Source organism: Juglans regia, chromosome 11 (assembly GCF_001411555.2).
Source record: "Juglans regia cultivar Chandler chromosome 11, Walnut 2.0, whole genome shotgun sequence".
NCBI classification, from domain to species: domain Eukaryota; kingdom Viridiplantae; phylum Streptophyta; class Magnoliopsida; order Fagales; family Juglandaceae; genus Juglans; species Juglans regia.
The window spans coordinates 13,190,790-13,207,709 of NC_049911.1; the positions used below are offsets into that span (position 1 = coordinate 13,190,790).

General features: G+C 38.2%; 1 protein-coding gene across 1 annotated transcript in view; it reads right to left on the bottom strand.

The window, feature by feature from the left end:
• Window positions 1-16,191, bottom strand: part of LOC109000361 (ankyrin repeat-containing protein At5g02620-like) — a 34,601-nt gene extending 18,410 nt beyond the window's left edge. Inside the window, exons 1-3 of the mRNA XM_018977195.2 lie at window positions 16,126-16,191; window positions 15,882-15,917; window positions 15,161-15,756 (exon numbers count right to left, since the gene is read on the bottom strand). Coding sequence (XP_018832740.1) covers window positions 15,161-15,756; window positions 15,882-15,886 — 601 coding nt within the window. The 5' untranslated portion in view covers window positions 15,887-15,917; window positions 16,126-16,191. The remainder of the gene's footprint in view (window positions 1-15,160; window positions 15,757-15,881; window positions 15,918-16,125) is intronic.
• Between the last annotated feature and the right edge of the window lie 729 nt (window positions 16,192-16,920).

A 16,920-nucleotide genomic window follows, 5' to 3' on the forward strand; every position in this document is an offset into this window, starting at 1 on the left:
TTCGGTATTGTAATCGTCGGTTTGTGTTCCAAGATGACCCAATCTTCTTTGTCCATCCATGCAGTGACGCACGCTCGTTCGATTGCGGGACACCGTAAACCATCGTGCACGATCATCGAGAATAATTGCTTTCCGTGTAGTAAGTAACTCTCCAGCATGATCCTTGAATTTCTAACATGAAATTATTGCTAACAATGTTGCAATCTAGTTGTGTTTGAGAAGGGCCTTGGGCTAGAGGAAGTGTTGGGAATATTTGACGTGGTCGTTGTTGGAATTTGGGCCAATGGCCTGATGGAGGATGAGAAATGTGTGTAGTTGGCGTTTGTGAAACTGTGGAATTGTGATTTTTTGTGTTGTTGTGTGGTTGATAGTTTGTGCTATGCTGTGTCATCCAAGAAACGGTTTGTCATGCATCTACATATTCATTGTTATTAATATTTGTCATGAATTATTCAACTGTGCTATGTTCTATGCTATGTGGTGTAATTTGAAACTGGTTTTTGGTGTCATCGAAAATAATATATTTTTGTGTGGGTGCGTGCGTGTCACGACCCCAAGCTGAGATAGGGTATTATCTCGATGGAGCTCCTCTGGTCACTCTGGAGTGTGTAAAACTGAAAAATGTCCCCTGAGCTATCGTTGGGCAACAGCAGGCTTAGCCAAGATGGTAACGCTCTTGGTACGACTCTAGAGCCTTTCTGCTGGCGAGGGCAAGAGGATGTCTAGTCACATTATGCACCTCATGCAGAGTTGGGCATCGCTCGTAATGAAGTCACACGCACGGTGGTTACCTGGGGTGTGAAGAAAGGAGCCAGCGTGTGCGGGTGGTTCTGAGGGGAGACCATGGTGTACACTGTAATAAATAGTTGTGTACTGGGTACAAAGAGGTTTTTGGTGTGACAGGTTATAAGTAATGTAATTTTGGGAATGGTTGTAAAAATGAACATTTTTTGGGTTATTGCTTCCATGGATGTTGTGCATTGTTTGTTTGTATAATTTCATGCTTGAATGTCTCTCTGCTGATTTATTTATTGAGATTGCGAAATCTCGTTGTGGTATTCCTACCTACAGTTCTGTTTCATGGTATCGTAGACTTTGATGCAGAGGAGGAGGGGTATGAGCAAGAGGGACCAGCTCCACTTGAGGAGTGATGGCACGAGACTTTTCCTGTTATTTGTTGTTGGACCTTTGTATTCATTTCCTTTATTTCAGTTGGATGTCTATATTAACCTTTTTGAAGACTCTGTTTCAGGTTTAATCATTTTTAAACTTTCAGGAACTTAGTTGTTGACTACCTTATATTTTTCTGCTACGTTACTTATGTTGTAGACATTTTTCATGTTTGCATACACATGTACATTGTGATGGGGTGTATGATCCGTGCGGTTAGCATCCCAGTGTCATGACTTCCACCAAATTACACGTGGGGGTCGAGGGTGCCACACCACGCTACTGCGTTTCTTGGTGCAGGTTGATTCCAGAGCGCTGGGGAGGGAACATTGAGGAGGCAAAAGAAAAGAGGATGCATGACTAGCTGCACAACCTCATGGGCAAGTATGAGGAATTGGCCAAGAAGATGGGCATCTTCAGTCGAACAATTGCTCAATAGCATAGTCTTGCCCTACAGTGCATAAGTGATGGTTGTGCCACTCCTACTAAGATTCAAAGTTGCACAAATAGAATTGTACAATGGGTCTCGGGACCTCGTTGACCATTTGGAAAACTTCAAAGCGCATATGACCCCTTAACTAGTTTCCTGGGGAGATCGCATGCACACAACCGCAAGAAGTTGAAAGATTAAAACATGAGGAGATTATTACAATCAATTAACCGCTAATCTATGGTGATACCAGAGTGGAAGTATGACTTTTCAGACAGAGTAATGCTAGATATAATCTTATAGTGTGTAAGTCTCGTATACTCATTTTAGAAAAAGTATGGTCCACCATTAAAAAAATTATTTTTTCATATGACTCTCATATTTATCATTTTTTTAAAAGGAAATGCGCAGGACCTACACACTATAAAATTACAAATATCATTCTTCAAATTATTGATAGGTATTGTGGGTCTTGTAAGAATCTAGGTTGCATTGAGGAGATAGAATGACGTAACTTGTACCACCTGTTTGGTTCAAAGTATCGATGGTTGAGACCCTATAGGAAATTATGAAACAAATGAAATAATCGAACTATTGACGACCTTGTTAAAATATAAATAAACTCCACGTGAGTATAGGGGTTCTTGGTGACTGGCAAGTGCCTCAAGATGATTAGGTATGTGTATCCTATATATACAAGGGTCAAACACTATGCAAATACTCGGAAAGAATTTCCTTCCCCCCACCAAATTATCTAGCTACCCCAACAATTGAAATAGATATAACTTACATATAAGGACGAGTAACAAAAACTTAGAACAAGTACGGGAGAAAAAAAAATGACCAGTACCCAGCCCGACCCGAACCAAATTAATCGATCCAAAAAGAATTGAATTGGAATTTAGAACCTTCTGTAACTATTCTAGAAAAATGGTTCGAAATTGGGTGATTACCCGATTTTCGCTTTCATCATGCACCATCGAGCGTAACATCGTCGTTCGGTGAATAAGAATTAACCGAGCTTCTCTCTATTTTCACTTGTCTCTCTCTAGACTTTGGCTCTCGACATCAACTCAAAAACCCTAAGTTTTAACCTCTTCTTCCATTCGTCACCTCTCTCTCTCTCTCTCTCTCTCTCCTCTAGCATGGTGAGCAATAATCGATTCCATCTCTCTCTCTCTCTCTCTCTCTCTTTTTATATATATGTGGTTTGCTGAGTTGGCCATTTGCAGTTGGGTTTTAAGCTTACAACATCTCACACAATGTTTGTGATTTGCTCAGTATTTTTTTTATCTACACAGGGTTTTATGACTAAACTTTAGTTGGGTTCTCTACATTATGCACAAGTAAAAGGTTATCGTTTCCGAGTGGGTTTTTACAAAGAGATAAAAATGCTTGAACACTCCATAACTTGGGGGTGTGCTTGCCTGAATACCGATAAAAAAACTTTGCTTGCATGTCGTCGCTTTGGTTTGTCAAAATCTGGTGTAGTATTTGTAGAGGGTTGTGGCACAAACATGATCCATTGAAAATCATGTTTACTATGCTCATGACCCTTCAGTTTCTAATTGGCATTTTACTTCGGTTTCCAACACTTCAGTTTCTTGTTTATTTTGATGACACTTCAGTTTCTGTTTATTATGCTTATGACTTTGAAGAATTTTGAATGAGGATGATTGAAGAATATGTTTTTCATGTTCAAGTGTGGTCTTATGTTTTACTGTGTAGGGGAGGGCAGTTGGAGCCCGCACCCAGCCATCCTGCCCCTCCCCTGCCTGGGTGGAGCGGGCAACCCCACTCGCCCATATGGGGGCGAGGGCCCCTAATATCCCCGCCCCCGCCCCTGCCCCCACTAGGATACATAATTATATATATATATATATATATATATTTATACATATTTATAAATATATGTTATTAATTTTGTTAAAATTGTATTCACAACATTGTATTGTCTTAGCCTCCTTCTTTATATAGGAAGCCAATGCAATACAAAAGTCTCACTAAAGAAATGTGAGACTCACTGGTGAGAGTGTGTATGAATAGTGAGTCCCACATTGCTTAAGTGAGTCTCTTGTATTGCCTCGACGTCCTATATAAAGGCCACATTAGACTGCAATAATATACACATTATGTATACTAACAAATTTCATAACTATGTTATTAGTTTTAAATTATGGTTATATTTACAATTTGAATTATGTGACAATTTGTGTCCAGAAATGTGTTTTTGGTCACTTTTGGATCCAAAAACAGTTTTTAGGCCCAGTTGGTCATGGGTACTACAAGAGTGAGCGGGTGGGGTTTGCACTCATATTGTGTTATGGGCAAGGTGCTGGAGTGGAAATGTTGTATAGCCTGCGTAGCATTTATGGCAGTGGGTAAGGTGTTCGTGGATGAGGGTGCTTATGTGTGTTACAGACGGGAAAGGAATGTGTTAGTTGTTAGTTGTTAGTTGTATTTGAAGAATAATATTTGGTACAATGTCGTATTGTATTGCATTAGTTACTAGGTTTGATTAATAGAACGTTGTCGTTTAGCACTTTTCATTCTTATTGATTGTAAGCAGTTGTTTCTTACTTACTAAAAGTGTAACGGACGTTGTTAAACACTGTCGTTTCATACGAATACTTAGTATAAATAAAGATGCTTGGAGGGAAAAGCTCGAACAGAAAAAATATATTCAGCAACTCGATTCTTCTCTCTTTTCTATTATCCTCTCTTCTTCTCATATTCTTGGAGAGTGACTCTCTCAAAGCAGTCGGTTTGGGTCCATTACAGTTGGTATCAGCCATGGCAGAAGGAACACGATCGTATGCTCAAATAGTTGATTCAATGAATCACTTGCGGCAGCAACAAGAACAACAACAAAAACAAATCGAAGATGCGATTTGTTTATTGTTGAAGTAGCAAGAGGCAGCACGATTGGAAAGGGAAACACAAGATAAAAAGTTTCAGGAGGTTTTACAACAAATTTCAAAGATCTCTTGTCAAGGTTTTGAGGATCCTGGTAATAGACGTCGAGATAATCACGATCAACAAACGCTACACAGAAATGAAAATGTGGAGGATGACACGGGGGAACTATGCCACAGAGACTTAGTGGACAGAGGTTTTGTAAGAGGAATTAAACTAGATTTTCCTAGGTTTCGTGGTTGTAATCCATCACCATGGATTTATCATGCAAATTAGTATTTTTTGTACCACCAGGTCCCTCCTGGCCAACCTATTTTCATTGCTTTTTTTCACATGGATGATGAAGCCTTGGTCTGGTTTCAGGATGCTAGTGAGGCAGGAACCTTCCATTCTTGGGAGGACTTCATCTAGGCAGTTCAAATCCGTTTTGGATCTACTCCATACGATGATCCTATGGAGTTAATTACTCGACTCAAGCAGGTTAGTACAATTAATGATTACAAAGCTGAATTTGAGATTCTTTCCAATCGTATTAAAGGCTTGTCTGAGAAAAACAAATTGAGCTGTTTTTTGAGCAGCCTACGTGATGAGATTAGATTACCTGTTAGGATGCTGAATCCTTCCTCTTTGAATGATGCTTTTGGCTTAGCCAAAATTCAAGAATAATATGTGGTGAGTATAAGGAAACCTTGGAGAAATTCACTTACTGATTCGAGTAAGTTTAGTCCAGAGTCGAATCTGTTAAAGTCTGGACAAACTCCTTCAATTTTAGGAGCACCGAGAGTTTCTTTGCTAAACTCCTTCAACTGGTGAGTATAGACAGGTTACTATAGGAAATTTATTAAGGGCTATGGTCAGATTGCTGCCCCTTTGACTTCTTTGCTAAAAAAGGATGCTATTGTGTGGACAGATTTGGCTACTAAGTCTTTTAATGAGTTGAAACTTGCTGTCACTAGCCCTCCTGTTCTTGCTTTGCCTGACTTCACCAAAGCATTTGTCATTGAATGTGATGCTTGTGCAACTGGTGTAGGAGCAATTTTGATGCAAGACCAAAAGCCCTTAGCCTTTTTCTGTCAAGCCTTGAAAGGGAAAAATTTAAACTCTTTCCACTTATGAAAAAGAATTTCTAGCCTTAGTGCTAGCTGTTAAGAAGTGGAGGCCATATCTTTTAGGAAGTGCTTTTGTGATCAAAACTAATCACCATAGCCTTAAATATTTGCTTGAGCAGAAGATTGGCACTGTTGCTCAGCAAAGATGGCTTTCTAAGCTCATTGGATATGAGTTTACTATTGAGTATAAGCAAGGTGTCGAGAACAAGGTGGCTGATGCCTTGTTTCGTAGGGATCAGGTTGATGAGCTTGGAGAGTTGGCAGCCTTATCATTCCCTACACCAACATGGCTCTCAGAGTTGAAATCAACTTATGATGCAGATCAGAATGTACACAACCTAATTACTACATTGCAGTTTGATCCTACTTCTAATTCTTCATTCAAGCTAAGACATGGCATTTTGTTTAAAAAAGACAGAATTTATGTGCCTGACTCTCTTCCATTGAAGCAACAGATTTTGAATTACTTGCACTCTAGTCCTGCTGCTGGTCATTCTGGTTTTCACAAATGTTTGCAAGGAGCTAGAGTGGATTTTTATTGGCCTGGTCTCAAGCATGATGTCAAACAATTTATTCGTGAATGTGAAACTTGCCAAAGAAATAAGATCCAAAATCTCCTTCCAGCTGGGTTCTTACAGCCCTTACCTATTCCTGAGCAAATATGGACTGACCTCTGAATGGATTTTGTTGAGGGTTTGCCCATTTCTAAGGGCTATTCTGTCTTTATGGTTGTGGTGGACAAATTGTCAAAATATGCTCATTTTATGTCCTTGAAACATCCATTCACAGCTGCTCAAGTAGCTTTACTATTCTTCAACAACATTTTTAAACTGCATGGTTTACCTAAAACCATTGTTTCTGATCGTGATTCAACATTTACCAGTTCATTTTGGAAGGAACTTTTCAGATTGCAAGGGGTTAATCTTTCTTACTCTTCAGTCTATCACCCTCAAAGTGATGGCCAAACAGAAGCTGTCAACAAGTGCCTTGAACACTTTCTGAGGTATTTTTCTGGTGATAAACCAAGGTTATGGGTAGATTGGCTTTCTTTAGCTGAGTGGTGGTATAATTCCACCTTTCATACTTCCACAAAGATGACTCCCTTTGAAGCTGTTTATGGGACTCCTCCAATTAGGCTTCAAGCCTACATTTCTGGTTTAACTGCAAATCAGTCTGTGGACCAATTGTTGCAAACTCGAGAGCAAATTTTGGCAACACTTAAGTCCAATTTATCTCTTGGTCAAGATCGAATGAAGTATTATTATGACAAGCGCAGGACTGACAGAGAATTCTCAGTGGGGGATTGGGTTTATCTTAAACTTCAACCCTATAGGCAGCAATCTGTGGCAGTTGGGAGGAATCTTAAGCTTTCATCTCGCTATTTTGGGCCATTTCAGATTACTCACAGAATTGGCAAAGTGGCATATCGATTATGTTTGCCCTCAGATTCTCTATTGCATCCTGTTTTTCATGTTTTTGTATTGAATAAAAAAATTGGAGACCAGCTCACACCCTTCTCTTCCCTACCTCCAGTTGACTTGCAAGGTGAGTTAAGGCCTCAACCTGAGAAAATTTTGGAGTGTAGGAGTGTTAAGAGGGATAACAGAGCTGTGGTAGAAGTCCTCATCCAATGGGAAGGTGCTGGAGTGGAAGACTCCACCTGGGAACCTTATTGGAAGCTTCGGCAACAATTTCCCCACCTTGTGGGCAAGGTGCTTTAAAGGAGGAGGGTGTGTTATGGGCAAGGTGCTGGAGTGGAAAGGTTGCAGCCTGCGTAGCGTTTATGGCAGTGGGTAAAGTGTTCGTGGATGAGGGTGCTTATGTGTGTTGCAGACAGGAAAGGAATGTGTTAGTTGTTAGTTGTATTTGAAGAATAATATTTGCTATGATGTCGTATTATATTGCATTAGTTACTGGGTTTGATTAATAGAACGTTGTCGTTTAGCACTTTTCATTCTTATTGATTGTAAGTAGTCGTTTCTTACTTACTAAAAGTGTAAGGGACGTTGTTAAACATTGTCGTTTCATATGAATAGTTAGTATAAATAAAGATGCTTGGAAGGAAAAGCTCCAACCGAAAAAATATATTCAGCAACTCGATTCTTCTCTCTTTTCTATTATCCTCTCTTCTTCTCATATTCTTGGAGAGTGACTCTCTCAAAGCAGTCGGTTTGGGTCCATTACATATTTTTGTGTGCATTCTGTCGACTCTTGTGCTCTACTCTGCTATATCTGCTTTATTGTATGTGTTGCTTGTGCGTAGTGGATCTACTATGTGGGGTGGACGTGTTGTATTGTTTGTTGCTTCTCCAAGTTTGGATATTTGAAATTAGTAAATTGTGTCATGCTGTCTTTGGTAAATTGTATTATCCAAGTTTAGATGTCCCTAATCTGAACTTCCATGGTGAGGAAAAAAATTAGTGTGTTATGCTATCTTTGGTAAATTGTGTTATATCTGCTTTGTTGTATGTAGTTTGCAGTTGTGCTTCCCACTTGGAGTTGTGCTCTCTTCCAAATATTCAGAGAGATCTTTATTGTGATTTTTCTTCCTTTGTAGAAAAAAAGGTTGTGCCTAAATTATATATAGAAACCACATTATGTTACTATGGTAATCCTTAGGAAATTTGCATTGTACACTGTGTTGCTCTCTTTGAATTTTAGTCTGTTGGCTGTATCTGGAATCTTTAGTGGGCTTCGGAACTCCTGTCTTTTAGGATTCTGTACTGTTTAGTTTCTTGGGAAGCATAAACAATTCAAAGTTATATTATCCTGTCAATGTGATTTTGTTGAATCAAACAAAAAAGATTAAAATTGCTTTGTATGTATCACTGACTAGTTACGTGCCTAGTAAAATTAAGAATAATCTCCTGAGTCTTGTGCTTGGTAAAACTAAGATATTACCATTGCCATGCAAAAATTGAACCAAATAGAAGCAAATGGAAATTAGTTCTTTTCATAGGATTCGCACAATGATTTACAAGGGTTCAAAACGTGTGATTGAATAAGCATATGTATGTAGAATATAGTTAACTCTGAGGTGATTGCATATTCGGTTTTGATATGCAAATTTAGGGTTAATTTACTTTGTAAAATTAGTGTATATATAATGATGAAGGGATAATATTTGAGGTGTTTGGAGTAGAATTGATGAAGAGTTGAAGTGGAAAATTTGTTTGGAGAGAGTTTAGGGTTTTGGATAGGGCTTGATATTGGGTTTCGAGTTCTTAGTTATTAAATCATGTAATTAAGGGGTTAATAAAATAGGATTTGAGGTTAATTTTGTAGAAAGATTCAATTTGTGGTTAAATGCAATTATATAAAATTTAGGGTTCACTTTAGGATTTTGAGGAACTTTTGTAAAATTCGAAAGAACAATAAAATTAGTAATCTAGTTTAATGGTATTTTATTTTGAATTAAAACGAACTGTGAATATTTTAGGAAAAATTAATACGTAACAAAATCTAAGTGAAACAATAAAATTTTATATTTGGGGTAAATTAGGATTAGAATGCATTAAAGTGTTAAAATTAGTTTTTAATAAACAAAATTATGAATGAGTGAAATTTATAAAGAAAATGATATGGGTGGGAAAAATTATAAAATTAGAGGTTAAAATGTAATTTTAGTAAAGTTTAGGGACTAAATTTCAATTAATAGAAAATCACACGCAAAAAGCATAATTTAATCAAAGGTTAGGGATAAATTAAAATTGAAATAAGTAATAAAATTAAAATGATGGATGAATTATTTAAATTGAGATTTTGGTAAATTTAGGGGTTAAAATATATATAATGACAAGTTGAAGACAAAACTGTATTTTGTTTTTTTGTATAAATCCATTCTTATATCATTTATGTAAAAACATAATGTATAATGTCCCTTTTCTCTCAACACATTATTCATAATTACAGTTGGCCCTTCCTCTATGTATATACCCTCTCTTCTTCAATACATAGAGCATGCTTTCCTAACATATGTGCCACTGTGTTCCCCTCCCTTCTATTAAATTGTACCTTCCAATCCTCTCTCCCTTCTAAGAGCCTCTTCAGATCTTCAACAATATGACCATACCTTGATAGATCTTCCACTTCTCTTTTGACAACATTGATAACAATCTATGCATCACCCTCATAGATCACCTTCCTAAAAGCAAGCTCTACACAACATTGCACTATGTCAGTACAGGTTGAGAAACAAACATCTTCTGTACGCATACAGCTGCCATAATTTCTCTCTCTTCATATTTGGCAATGACTCCTATTCCCATTTTCCTTTATTCTAAATCTAGGGAAGCATCCCAGTTCACCTTTACATCTATGAACATCCTTTTAAGTAGTTGCATCTATCTACTTGCCATCATCATCTCCTGTGCAGACTGAAAATCTTCTAAGTTGTCTTTGGCCCTTTGTACCACCTTCCTCGAACCATCAAATATCTCCTCATATAAAAATTCATTTCTTCTTGTCCATATCTTGTGCATAATACTAGCAATTTCTCCCAAATCTCCATAAAATCTACTTTGTCTACTACCCATTTATGAACTAGACTATTGTCCTCTGCCCACATTACATGCAGCTGGACAACTCCATAATATATGGGTTATTGTTTCCTATCTTTTATTACATATTGTGCAAATGAGGTTATCTGCAATTTCCTTTTTAAACTAATTTTCCTTTGTAGGCAGTATATTATTCCCAACTCTCCATAAGAACATCTTCACCGCTCCAAGTACATTCAAAATCCACATACTCTTCCATCTTTCATCTGTTGTCTCCTCCTTTGAGGTTTCTCCCTTTAGTTTTCTTTTCCAATTCAACTCTATGAAGTAAGCACTTCAGACAGAAAAGTACCCATCATTTGTATATGCCTATATAAGTTTATCCTCAACTCCCAGTATGCTTAGAGGAATACTACAAATATGTTTAGCTTCGTCTTTCTAAAAAATTTCTTGTACACGACCTTCATCCCATTCTCTACTATTATTTTTAAAAAGCTTTTTAACTTTTGAGTCCCCCATGAGGTGCTTTGCTGGTGTTTGCACCCTAAAAGAGGTGGGTGTTAATTGCCACTTCTGGCCCCATATTCTAATTTTTCCCCCATCTCTCACTCTCCACCTCAAACCCTCCTCCAATTGGCCCAACACATAATGCATACTCCTACAGATAAGAGAAGGACCCCCTCCAAGTTTTGCCTCTAGCAGATGAGTGTGCTTGAAGTATTTTTTATCATCCTCCAGCCTTGATTTGCTATCATTGCTGAGTCAAAGCATTCTAGATCCCTGAAACCCAATCCCCCATTAGCTTTTTGCATCCCCATCTTTTCCCAACTCCTCCATAGGATCTTTTTTTCCTTCACTCTGTTACCCCACCAAAAACTTGACATCATATGGTTTAACTCCACACACAGACACTTCTCGAGATCTGGAATGCACTCATAGTGTTTGTTGGGATTACTTGAACCACTGCCATAACGAGTATCTCTTTCCTTGCTTATGATAGATAAACATTTTTCCAATAGCTGATCTTGTGCCACACCCTTTCTTTTATGCATCTAAAAGTATTATATTTTGATTTTCCAACCATAGCTAGAAGACCACTTCTCATAGTTGCCACATACCACTGCATTTGCTGTGCTTAGAATCATCCTCTTATACCTCACTCTAGTATTTGAGCTGAAAGACATTGAAGTTTTGATCTTATTAAGAACCTGCCCAGAAGATTTTTCATATTTATTAAGAATATTTTGCAGTTTATCCCGGTCACCCCTTGTAGCTCTGCCGAACATCACATAATCATCCGCAAACAGTAAATGATTTATTCTAACCCCTCCTCTTGCTACAGACAACCTTATATTTTCTCCTCTACTATCAGCCATATTAAGCATTGTACTTAACCCTTTAACACACAATATGAATAGGTATGGAGAAAGGGGATCCCCTTGTCTCAAACCCCTTCAATCTATGGAAGGAATTATATGCTTTGAAATTATGATCAATATGCCATGAAATACTTGTATATGTTTTGGTTTTCACATGTTTAAGAATGATGGAATATGTATCATGATATTTTGGCCATACAATGTCTTGAATAATTCGGATCTTAGTCAAATGTTATGATTTCATGCATTGTTTCTCTATGCTTTGATCCCTATGTTATTTGCTTGAAGTTTGGAACATGTTTACGTGATGATACTTCATGTTTTTGTGCCTATGAGTTTCGACCTAAGCAAGTTTTTATGGTTCTATGTACATGATTTGATATCTATCATGGTATATGTGATCATGCTATGAAATGAATATGTTATGCTTGGTTGTTTCATGCACGGAATTTCATATGTCATATGTCAAGTATAAGTAAGCATGTTAAGTCTCATGTCACATGCATTCGGAAAAAAAGTATTTTCAAAGAAGTATTTTCAAAAAGTGTTTTTCAAAGAAAAGAGTCTAAACGTTTTATCACGACCCCAAGTGCTAGGGCAGGGGAATGTCCTTGTAAAACTCATTTGTCCACTCTGAAGTGCTTAAGAATGGAGTGGTAACCCCTAGGTTGACGAAAAATAGTCGACGAGGCTAGAATGGATTCTTTTTAAAGAATGTCGTAGCGAGGAAGCACCTAACGCTAGTGGGTGCATAAGACATGTAACTCGATGAAATAAAGTTGAGTTAATATGATTATTTGTTTATGACTTATTCATCACGGTGTAAGGACCGTTGATGGTGCAGTAACTAGTAGGAACATGCGATGCAAGGAGGGGAGTCGTGTTGTGTTCACCCTCTGAACAAGTGTAAGAGCTCATATGATAAGGGTCACTCGATGAAAATCTTGTGATATATTCTGATAAGGCAAGTCCGGAATAAGATTACGTGAATAAGAAAGTTAAGAAGTTTTTATGAAAAGTTTAAGTCTCTCTTACAAGTCTTTTGTAAATGGTCAGTGCTTAAGTTCTGGTTAAGGCATAAGTCAAGTACATTTCCATGCACGCATCTCATGATATACTTTTTGTATGATTGAATTAACTGTGGTATGTTGTGTGATTACTTACTGAGATTTTTCGAAATCACATTGTGTTAGTTTCCACTATCATTCTCCAAAAGGAATGGTAGAAGTTGTAATAGGTTTAATAAGAAGCGACAATGACCAAGAGGAAGAGAACGACACCTTCTACTCCGTAGAGGATTGTGCCTAAAATAGCCATGAATCGGCCTGAGTCCTCCATCTGGGAGCGACTTGAGGCCACTGATCGAGAGATCACGGGTATACTTGAATTCATCGCAGAGTTCAAGTGGCATCACAACCGAGACAAGGATGGGTCTTTAGAGAAGCGTGTGAAACCCGAATCTTCATGAAGAGTACTGGAGTTTAAGCATTTTGTAGAAAGAAGGAAAAAAAAAAGGAAAAAAAAAAAGAAAAAGAGAAGGCAACAACATTTATGACCAACTTTTGTTGACTTATGTTTCTTTTATGGGAATCTCGTGTTTTGGGAACTTTAAAATTATGTTTCATGCTTTTTGGGATATTTTGCCTTTAAGGCCTATGTTTATGTTTTGGGACAATGTTTTGGGTTATGATATTAGTATATGGTGCCATACTTTGCAATTGCTTATCGCATTGCTTAGTTTATCCGACTTTTATTAATTTTTCCACTGCATCGTTATTGCATATTACTAGTGTACTTAGGGCATATCATATTATTTGTCATGTACGAGGGGTGTTTAGCCTTGTGTTATATGTCTCGACATCTCAGTCACCATCCAATCCCAAGCGGGGCTGGGGGTGCCACAGAGCTTTGTATCAGAGCAATTACGTCTCTAAGTAAACCCACACGTTGTCCTAGGAATGCATGATACCTTTAACTAGGCTTGAGATCTGTAGTCTTAGGCTTGGATCTTATAGCTTTAGGCTTGAATGCGGAGGAAGAAGGAGCTACGCCGTAAGATCGTCAGTTCAAGGGAAGAAAGTTTATTCTCCTTGAGGAAGGGACTGACCCACGCTAGTTTGTACATTTTCAGGAAAAATGAAATTATGGTCTGAAATTGGTGTGAGAATACATCTCCGAGAGGCAGGGATCAAGAGACTAGGAATCCTCCAATGGAAGGGGGACAGGCTATAGCTAAAGCTATTTGCCAGATCACTGAAGTGGTGCATACTCAGATGGAACAAGGGCAGAATGCCAGAGAAGTACTGCCTAGAGGAGAACAAGGATGTACCTGCGAGAAGTTCATGGTGTATAGATACTCGAATTTCGTTGGAAAGAAAGGACCTTTGAAGGCTAACAAGTGGCTTATGGATTTGGAAAGAACTTTCAAAATTAGAGGATGTACTGAGGAGCAGAAGGTACAGTGCGTGCCGCGCGGGACATATGCTTCAGGGATAAGCTGGAATTTGGTGGCAAACCAAACGGCAGCTTTTGGCACAAGAATTGGGAAGTTTGACCGCACTCACTTGGGAACGATTCAAGATAGAGTTTGATAATCGTTTCTTTCCAGAGACAGCTAAGCAATAGAAAGCTTTGGAATTTGCAAGTTTAACTCAAGGGAATATGACGGTCAATTAGTACGTCGCTCGTTTTATGGAAATGGGAAGGTTCACACCTCATCTGATCATTACCGAGAAGATGGAGGCAAGGAAGTTCCAGGACGGTTTGCAACCTCACATCTGAAACCAAGTAGCCTGTCTATAGATAGGAAATTTCCAAGAATTGGTTAATGTGGCTTCGATACCAGAGGCAGAGCAACGTAGACTAATCGCATAGGCTCAAGCGGACAGGAAAAGGGGATTCCCTTACTCGTTAGGAAGTAATACGGGGAAGCGAAAGGCCTCGGTAACCCCAAGCAAGGGAAAGGGCATGGTAGTTGGGAAGGCAATACCCATTACTCCACCACCTTGTCGCCAATGCGGGAAGAGGCACAATGGAGAATGTCGAAGGGCCTTAGGAATGTGTTTTAGATGTGGTCAAACAGACCATATGATCCGGGATTGTCCGCAGATTACGCCTGGATGAGTGTCGTAAATGGGTAGCTCATGACCCATATAGTGTCCATATGGGTTAACATCATAGGTGGGTTTAGCACCAGTTAAAAGATTTCCCACTAGATATTTAACTACACATCAGCTATTAATTAACTAATGGGTTAATTAACTCTCCACCTTGTGATGACTAATTAAATTGTAGGGAAGTTACAAAAAATATCCATAACCAAGTGGGTCCCGAACACCACACGGCTCCACAAATCATCACCTCACGAGGTGGGCCACCCCCCTTGATTGGTGGAATTTAAAGCAGATGGACGGAAGTGGCTAGCTGCGAGATTCTAAAATCTTATGTATAAATGCTGTGAGTTGAAAAAACTGTGCTGACTTTTTGCAAACCGACTCATATCAACATACTAGGCCTGGTTTGGAGAGCAAGAGCCTCCCATTTTATCGCATTTCATTCCATCTTTATCACATCTTATTTTATTTTAATATCCAAATACCACATAATGTAACGTATGCATGAGTTAATTAGTAGGGAATCATCAATAAATTAACTTACTTGTCGCCTTGCGAATGGTGGCTACATGCAACACATTCATGCCGTCCCTTCCTCCATAGGGGAATTCCGGAGCATTTTGCAGGATGTAGTCAGCAATATCGTAATGTTTTCTGTCTACAGCCAGATAAAGTGGGGATTCCCCAGCTTCATTCATCATCATTGCCAGCCCTGGTTTTTGGCTAAGCAGTAACTCCACAACCGACCGGTGACCATTTCTCACAGCATCATGCAATGCTGTATCCTTGTACATGTTCACCATCTCGAGAATACTAGATTTTGAATGATCTATTAGGAGTTTTGTGATGGTTGAACACCCAACCCTTGCTGCAATATGTAGCGGAGTATCCTCCTCCTTATTTTTTAGATCAACCAGTGATTCGTTCATGTCAATGAGCATTTCAGCAAATTTCTCTTGTTGGAATTTTGTTGCAACATGAAGAATGGAGTCGATTTCATCTGTTATCGGTTTGAGGATATCCCAAGGCTCCTCTAGGCTAGAGTCGTTAGTACTTACTTTCGGGTGAAAGACTGCCATGTCACCTTTAGCTGCAGCTTTATAGAGTTCCGTTGGATCCATCACCTCGAGTTGCAACATGCTATAATTCAAAGAGAAATGTTGTTATTCATTTGAGATTTGTTGTTTTCAATCACTTATGCCACCAGAAATATTGTTATTTAATTGGAGTAGTAGTCATGCATATGGTAGGTAACCGTTACTCACAGCATATATATATATATTAGGGCAAGCTTTACAGCTCTGGGAAAACAAAAACAACAGATCATGATCAGTACGTACTTTCAGACTCAAACACTTCTTTCCTCTTTCTTTAACTTTCTCCACCAACAAACAGAAAAAGAAATGACGAAGTCATGTATATATGGCATTGTTCAATCAACAACTACTAGACCTGACAAGAAATTAAAAAGAAGAACAAAGTAGAGGAAGATGAAGAAGAGCAACATACGGTGAATCAGAGAGGGATGGATCGAGTGAGTTATGGCAAAACCTTCCGATCCAGAAAGGAAAAAAGAGACGTAGAGTAAGAAAGAAACGTAGGGGAGACTTGAGTTTTAAAAGTCACCTCGATCGATTAGATCAAGACTTTTTCTGGTCCAAGCCAAGTTGGCTGAAATGTGGATTGGAGAATGAGACTTGTCACATCATGTGTTATGGTTTTGCCCATCTACTATGGATTTTTCTATGATGTGTGGCAGGAAAATTTAGAAAATGGCTCTAACGGGTTGGGATTTCAGAGAAATATTTTACGAGGTACTATGGCCCGAGAGTTATGGCGTAAGAAGTGGAAATATTTTACATGTACAGCGTCAAATTACTTTATATATTTTTTCAATGACTTATCAAACATAATCTTGGATTTTAAAATGCTACTATTTCTGGCAATTTTAGTCCGTCGTAAATGTTTAAAAAAACAATAAAAATGGCATTTTCATTTATTATTAAATCGTTGAGAAAAATCAATTGCGGCAATAGATATCATCTCAAAAGGTCCATAAATCGCCAAAAATGACTAGATCTTTTTTCCAACGATTATGAATTATCATCGCCATTATATATTCATAGCAGGTTATTGTCGCTGAAATAGACCTTTTCCGGTGATTTGTGATCGCTACAAATAAGTTTAATGGTTGAAAAATAAAAAAAATTTTGGCAAATTTTAATCGCTGGAAGAGATCTTTCACAAAATTAAAAAAAATGCACAAAAACAGAAAATGATCTTCCTAAGCAAAAAGTACAAAAG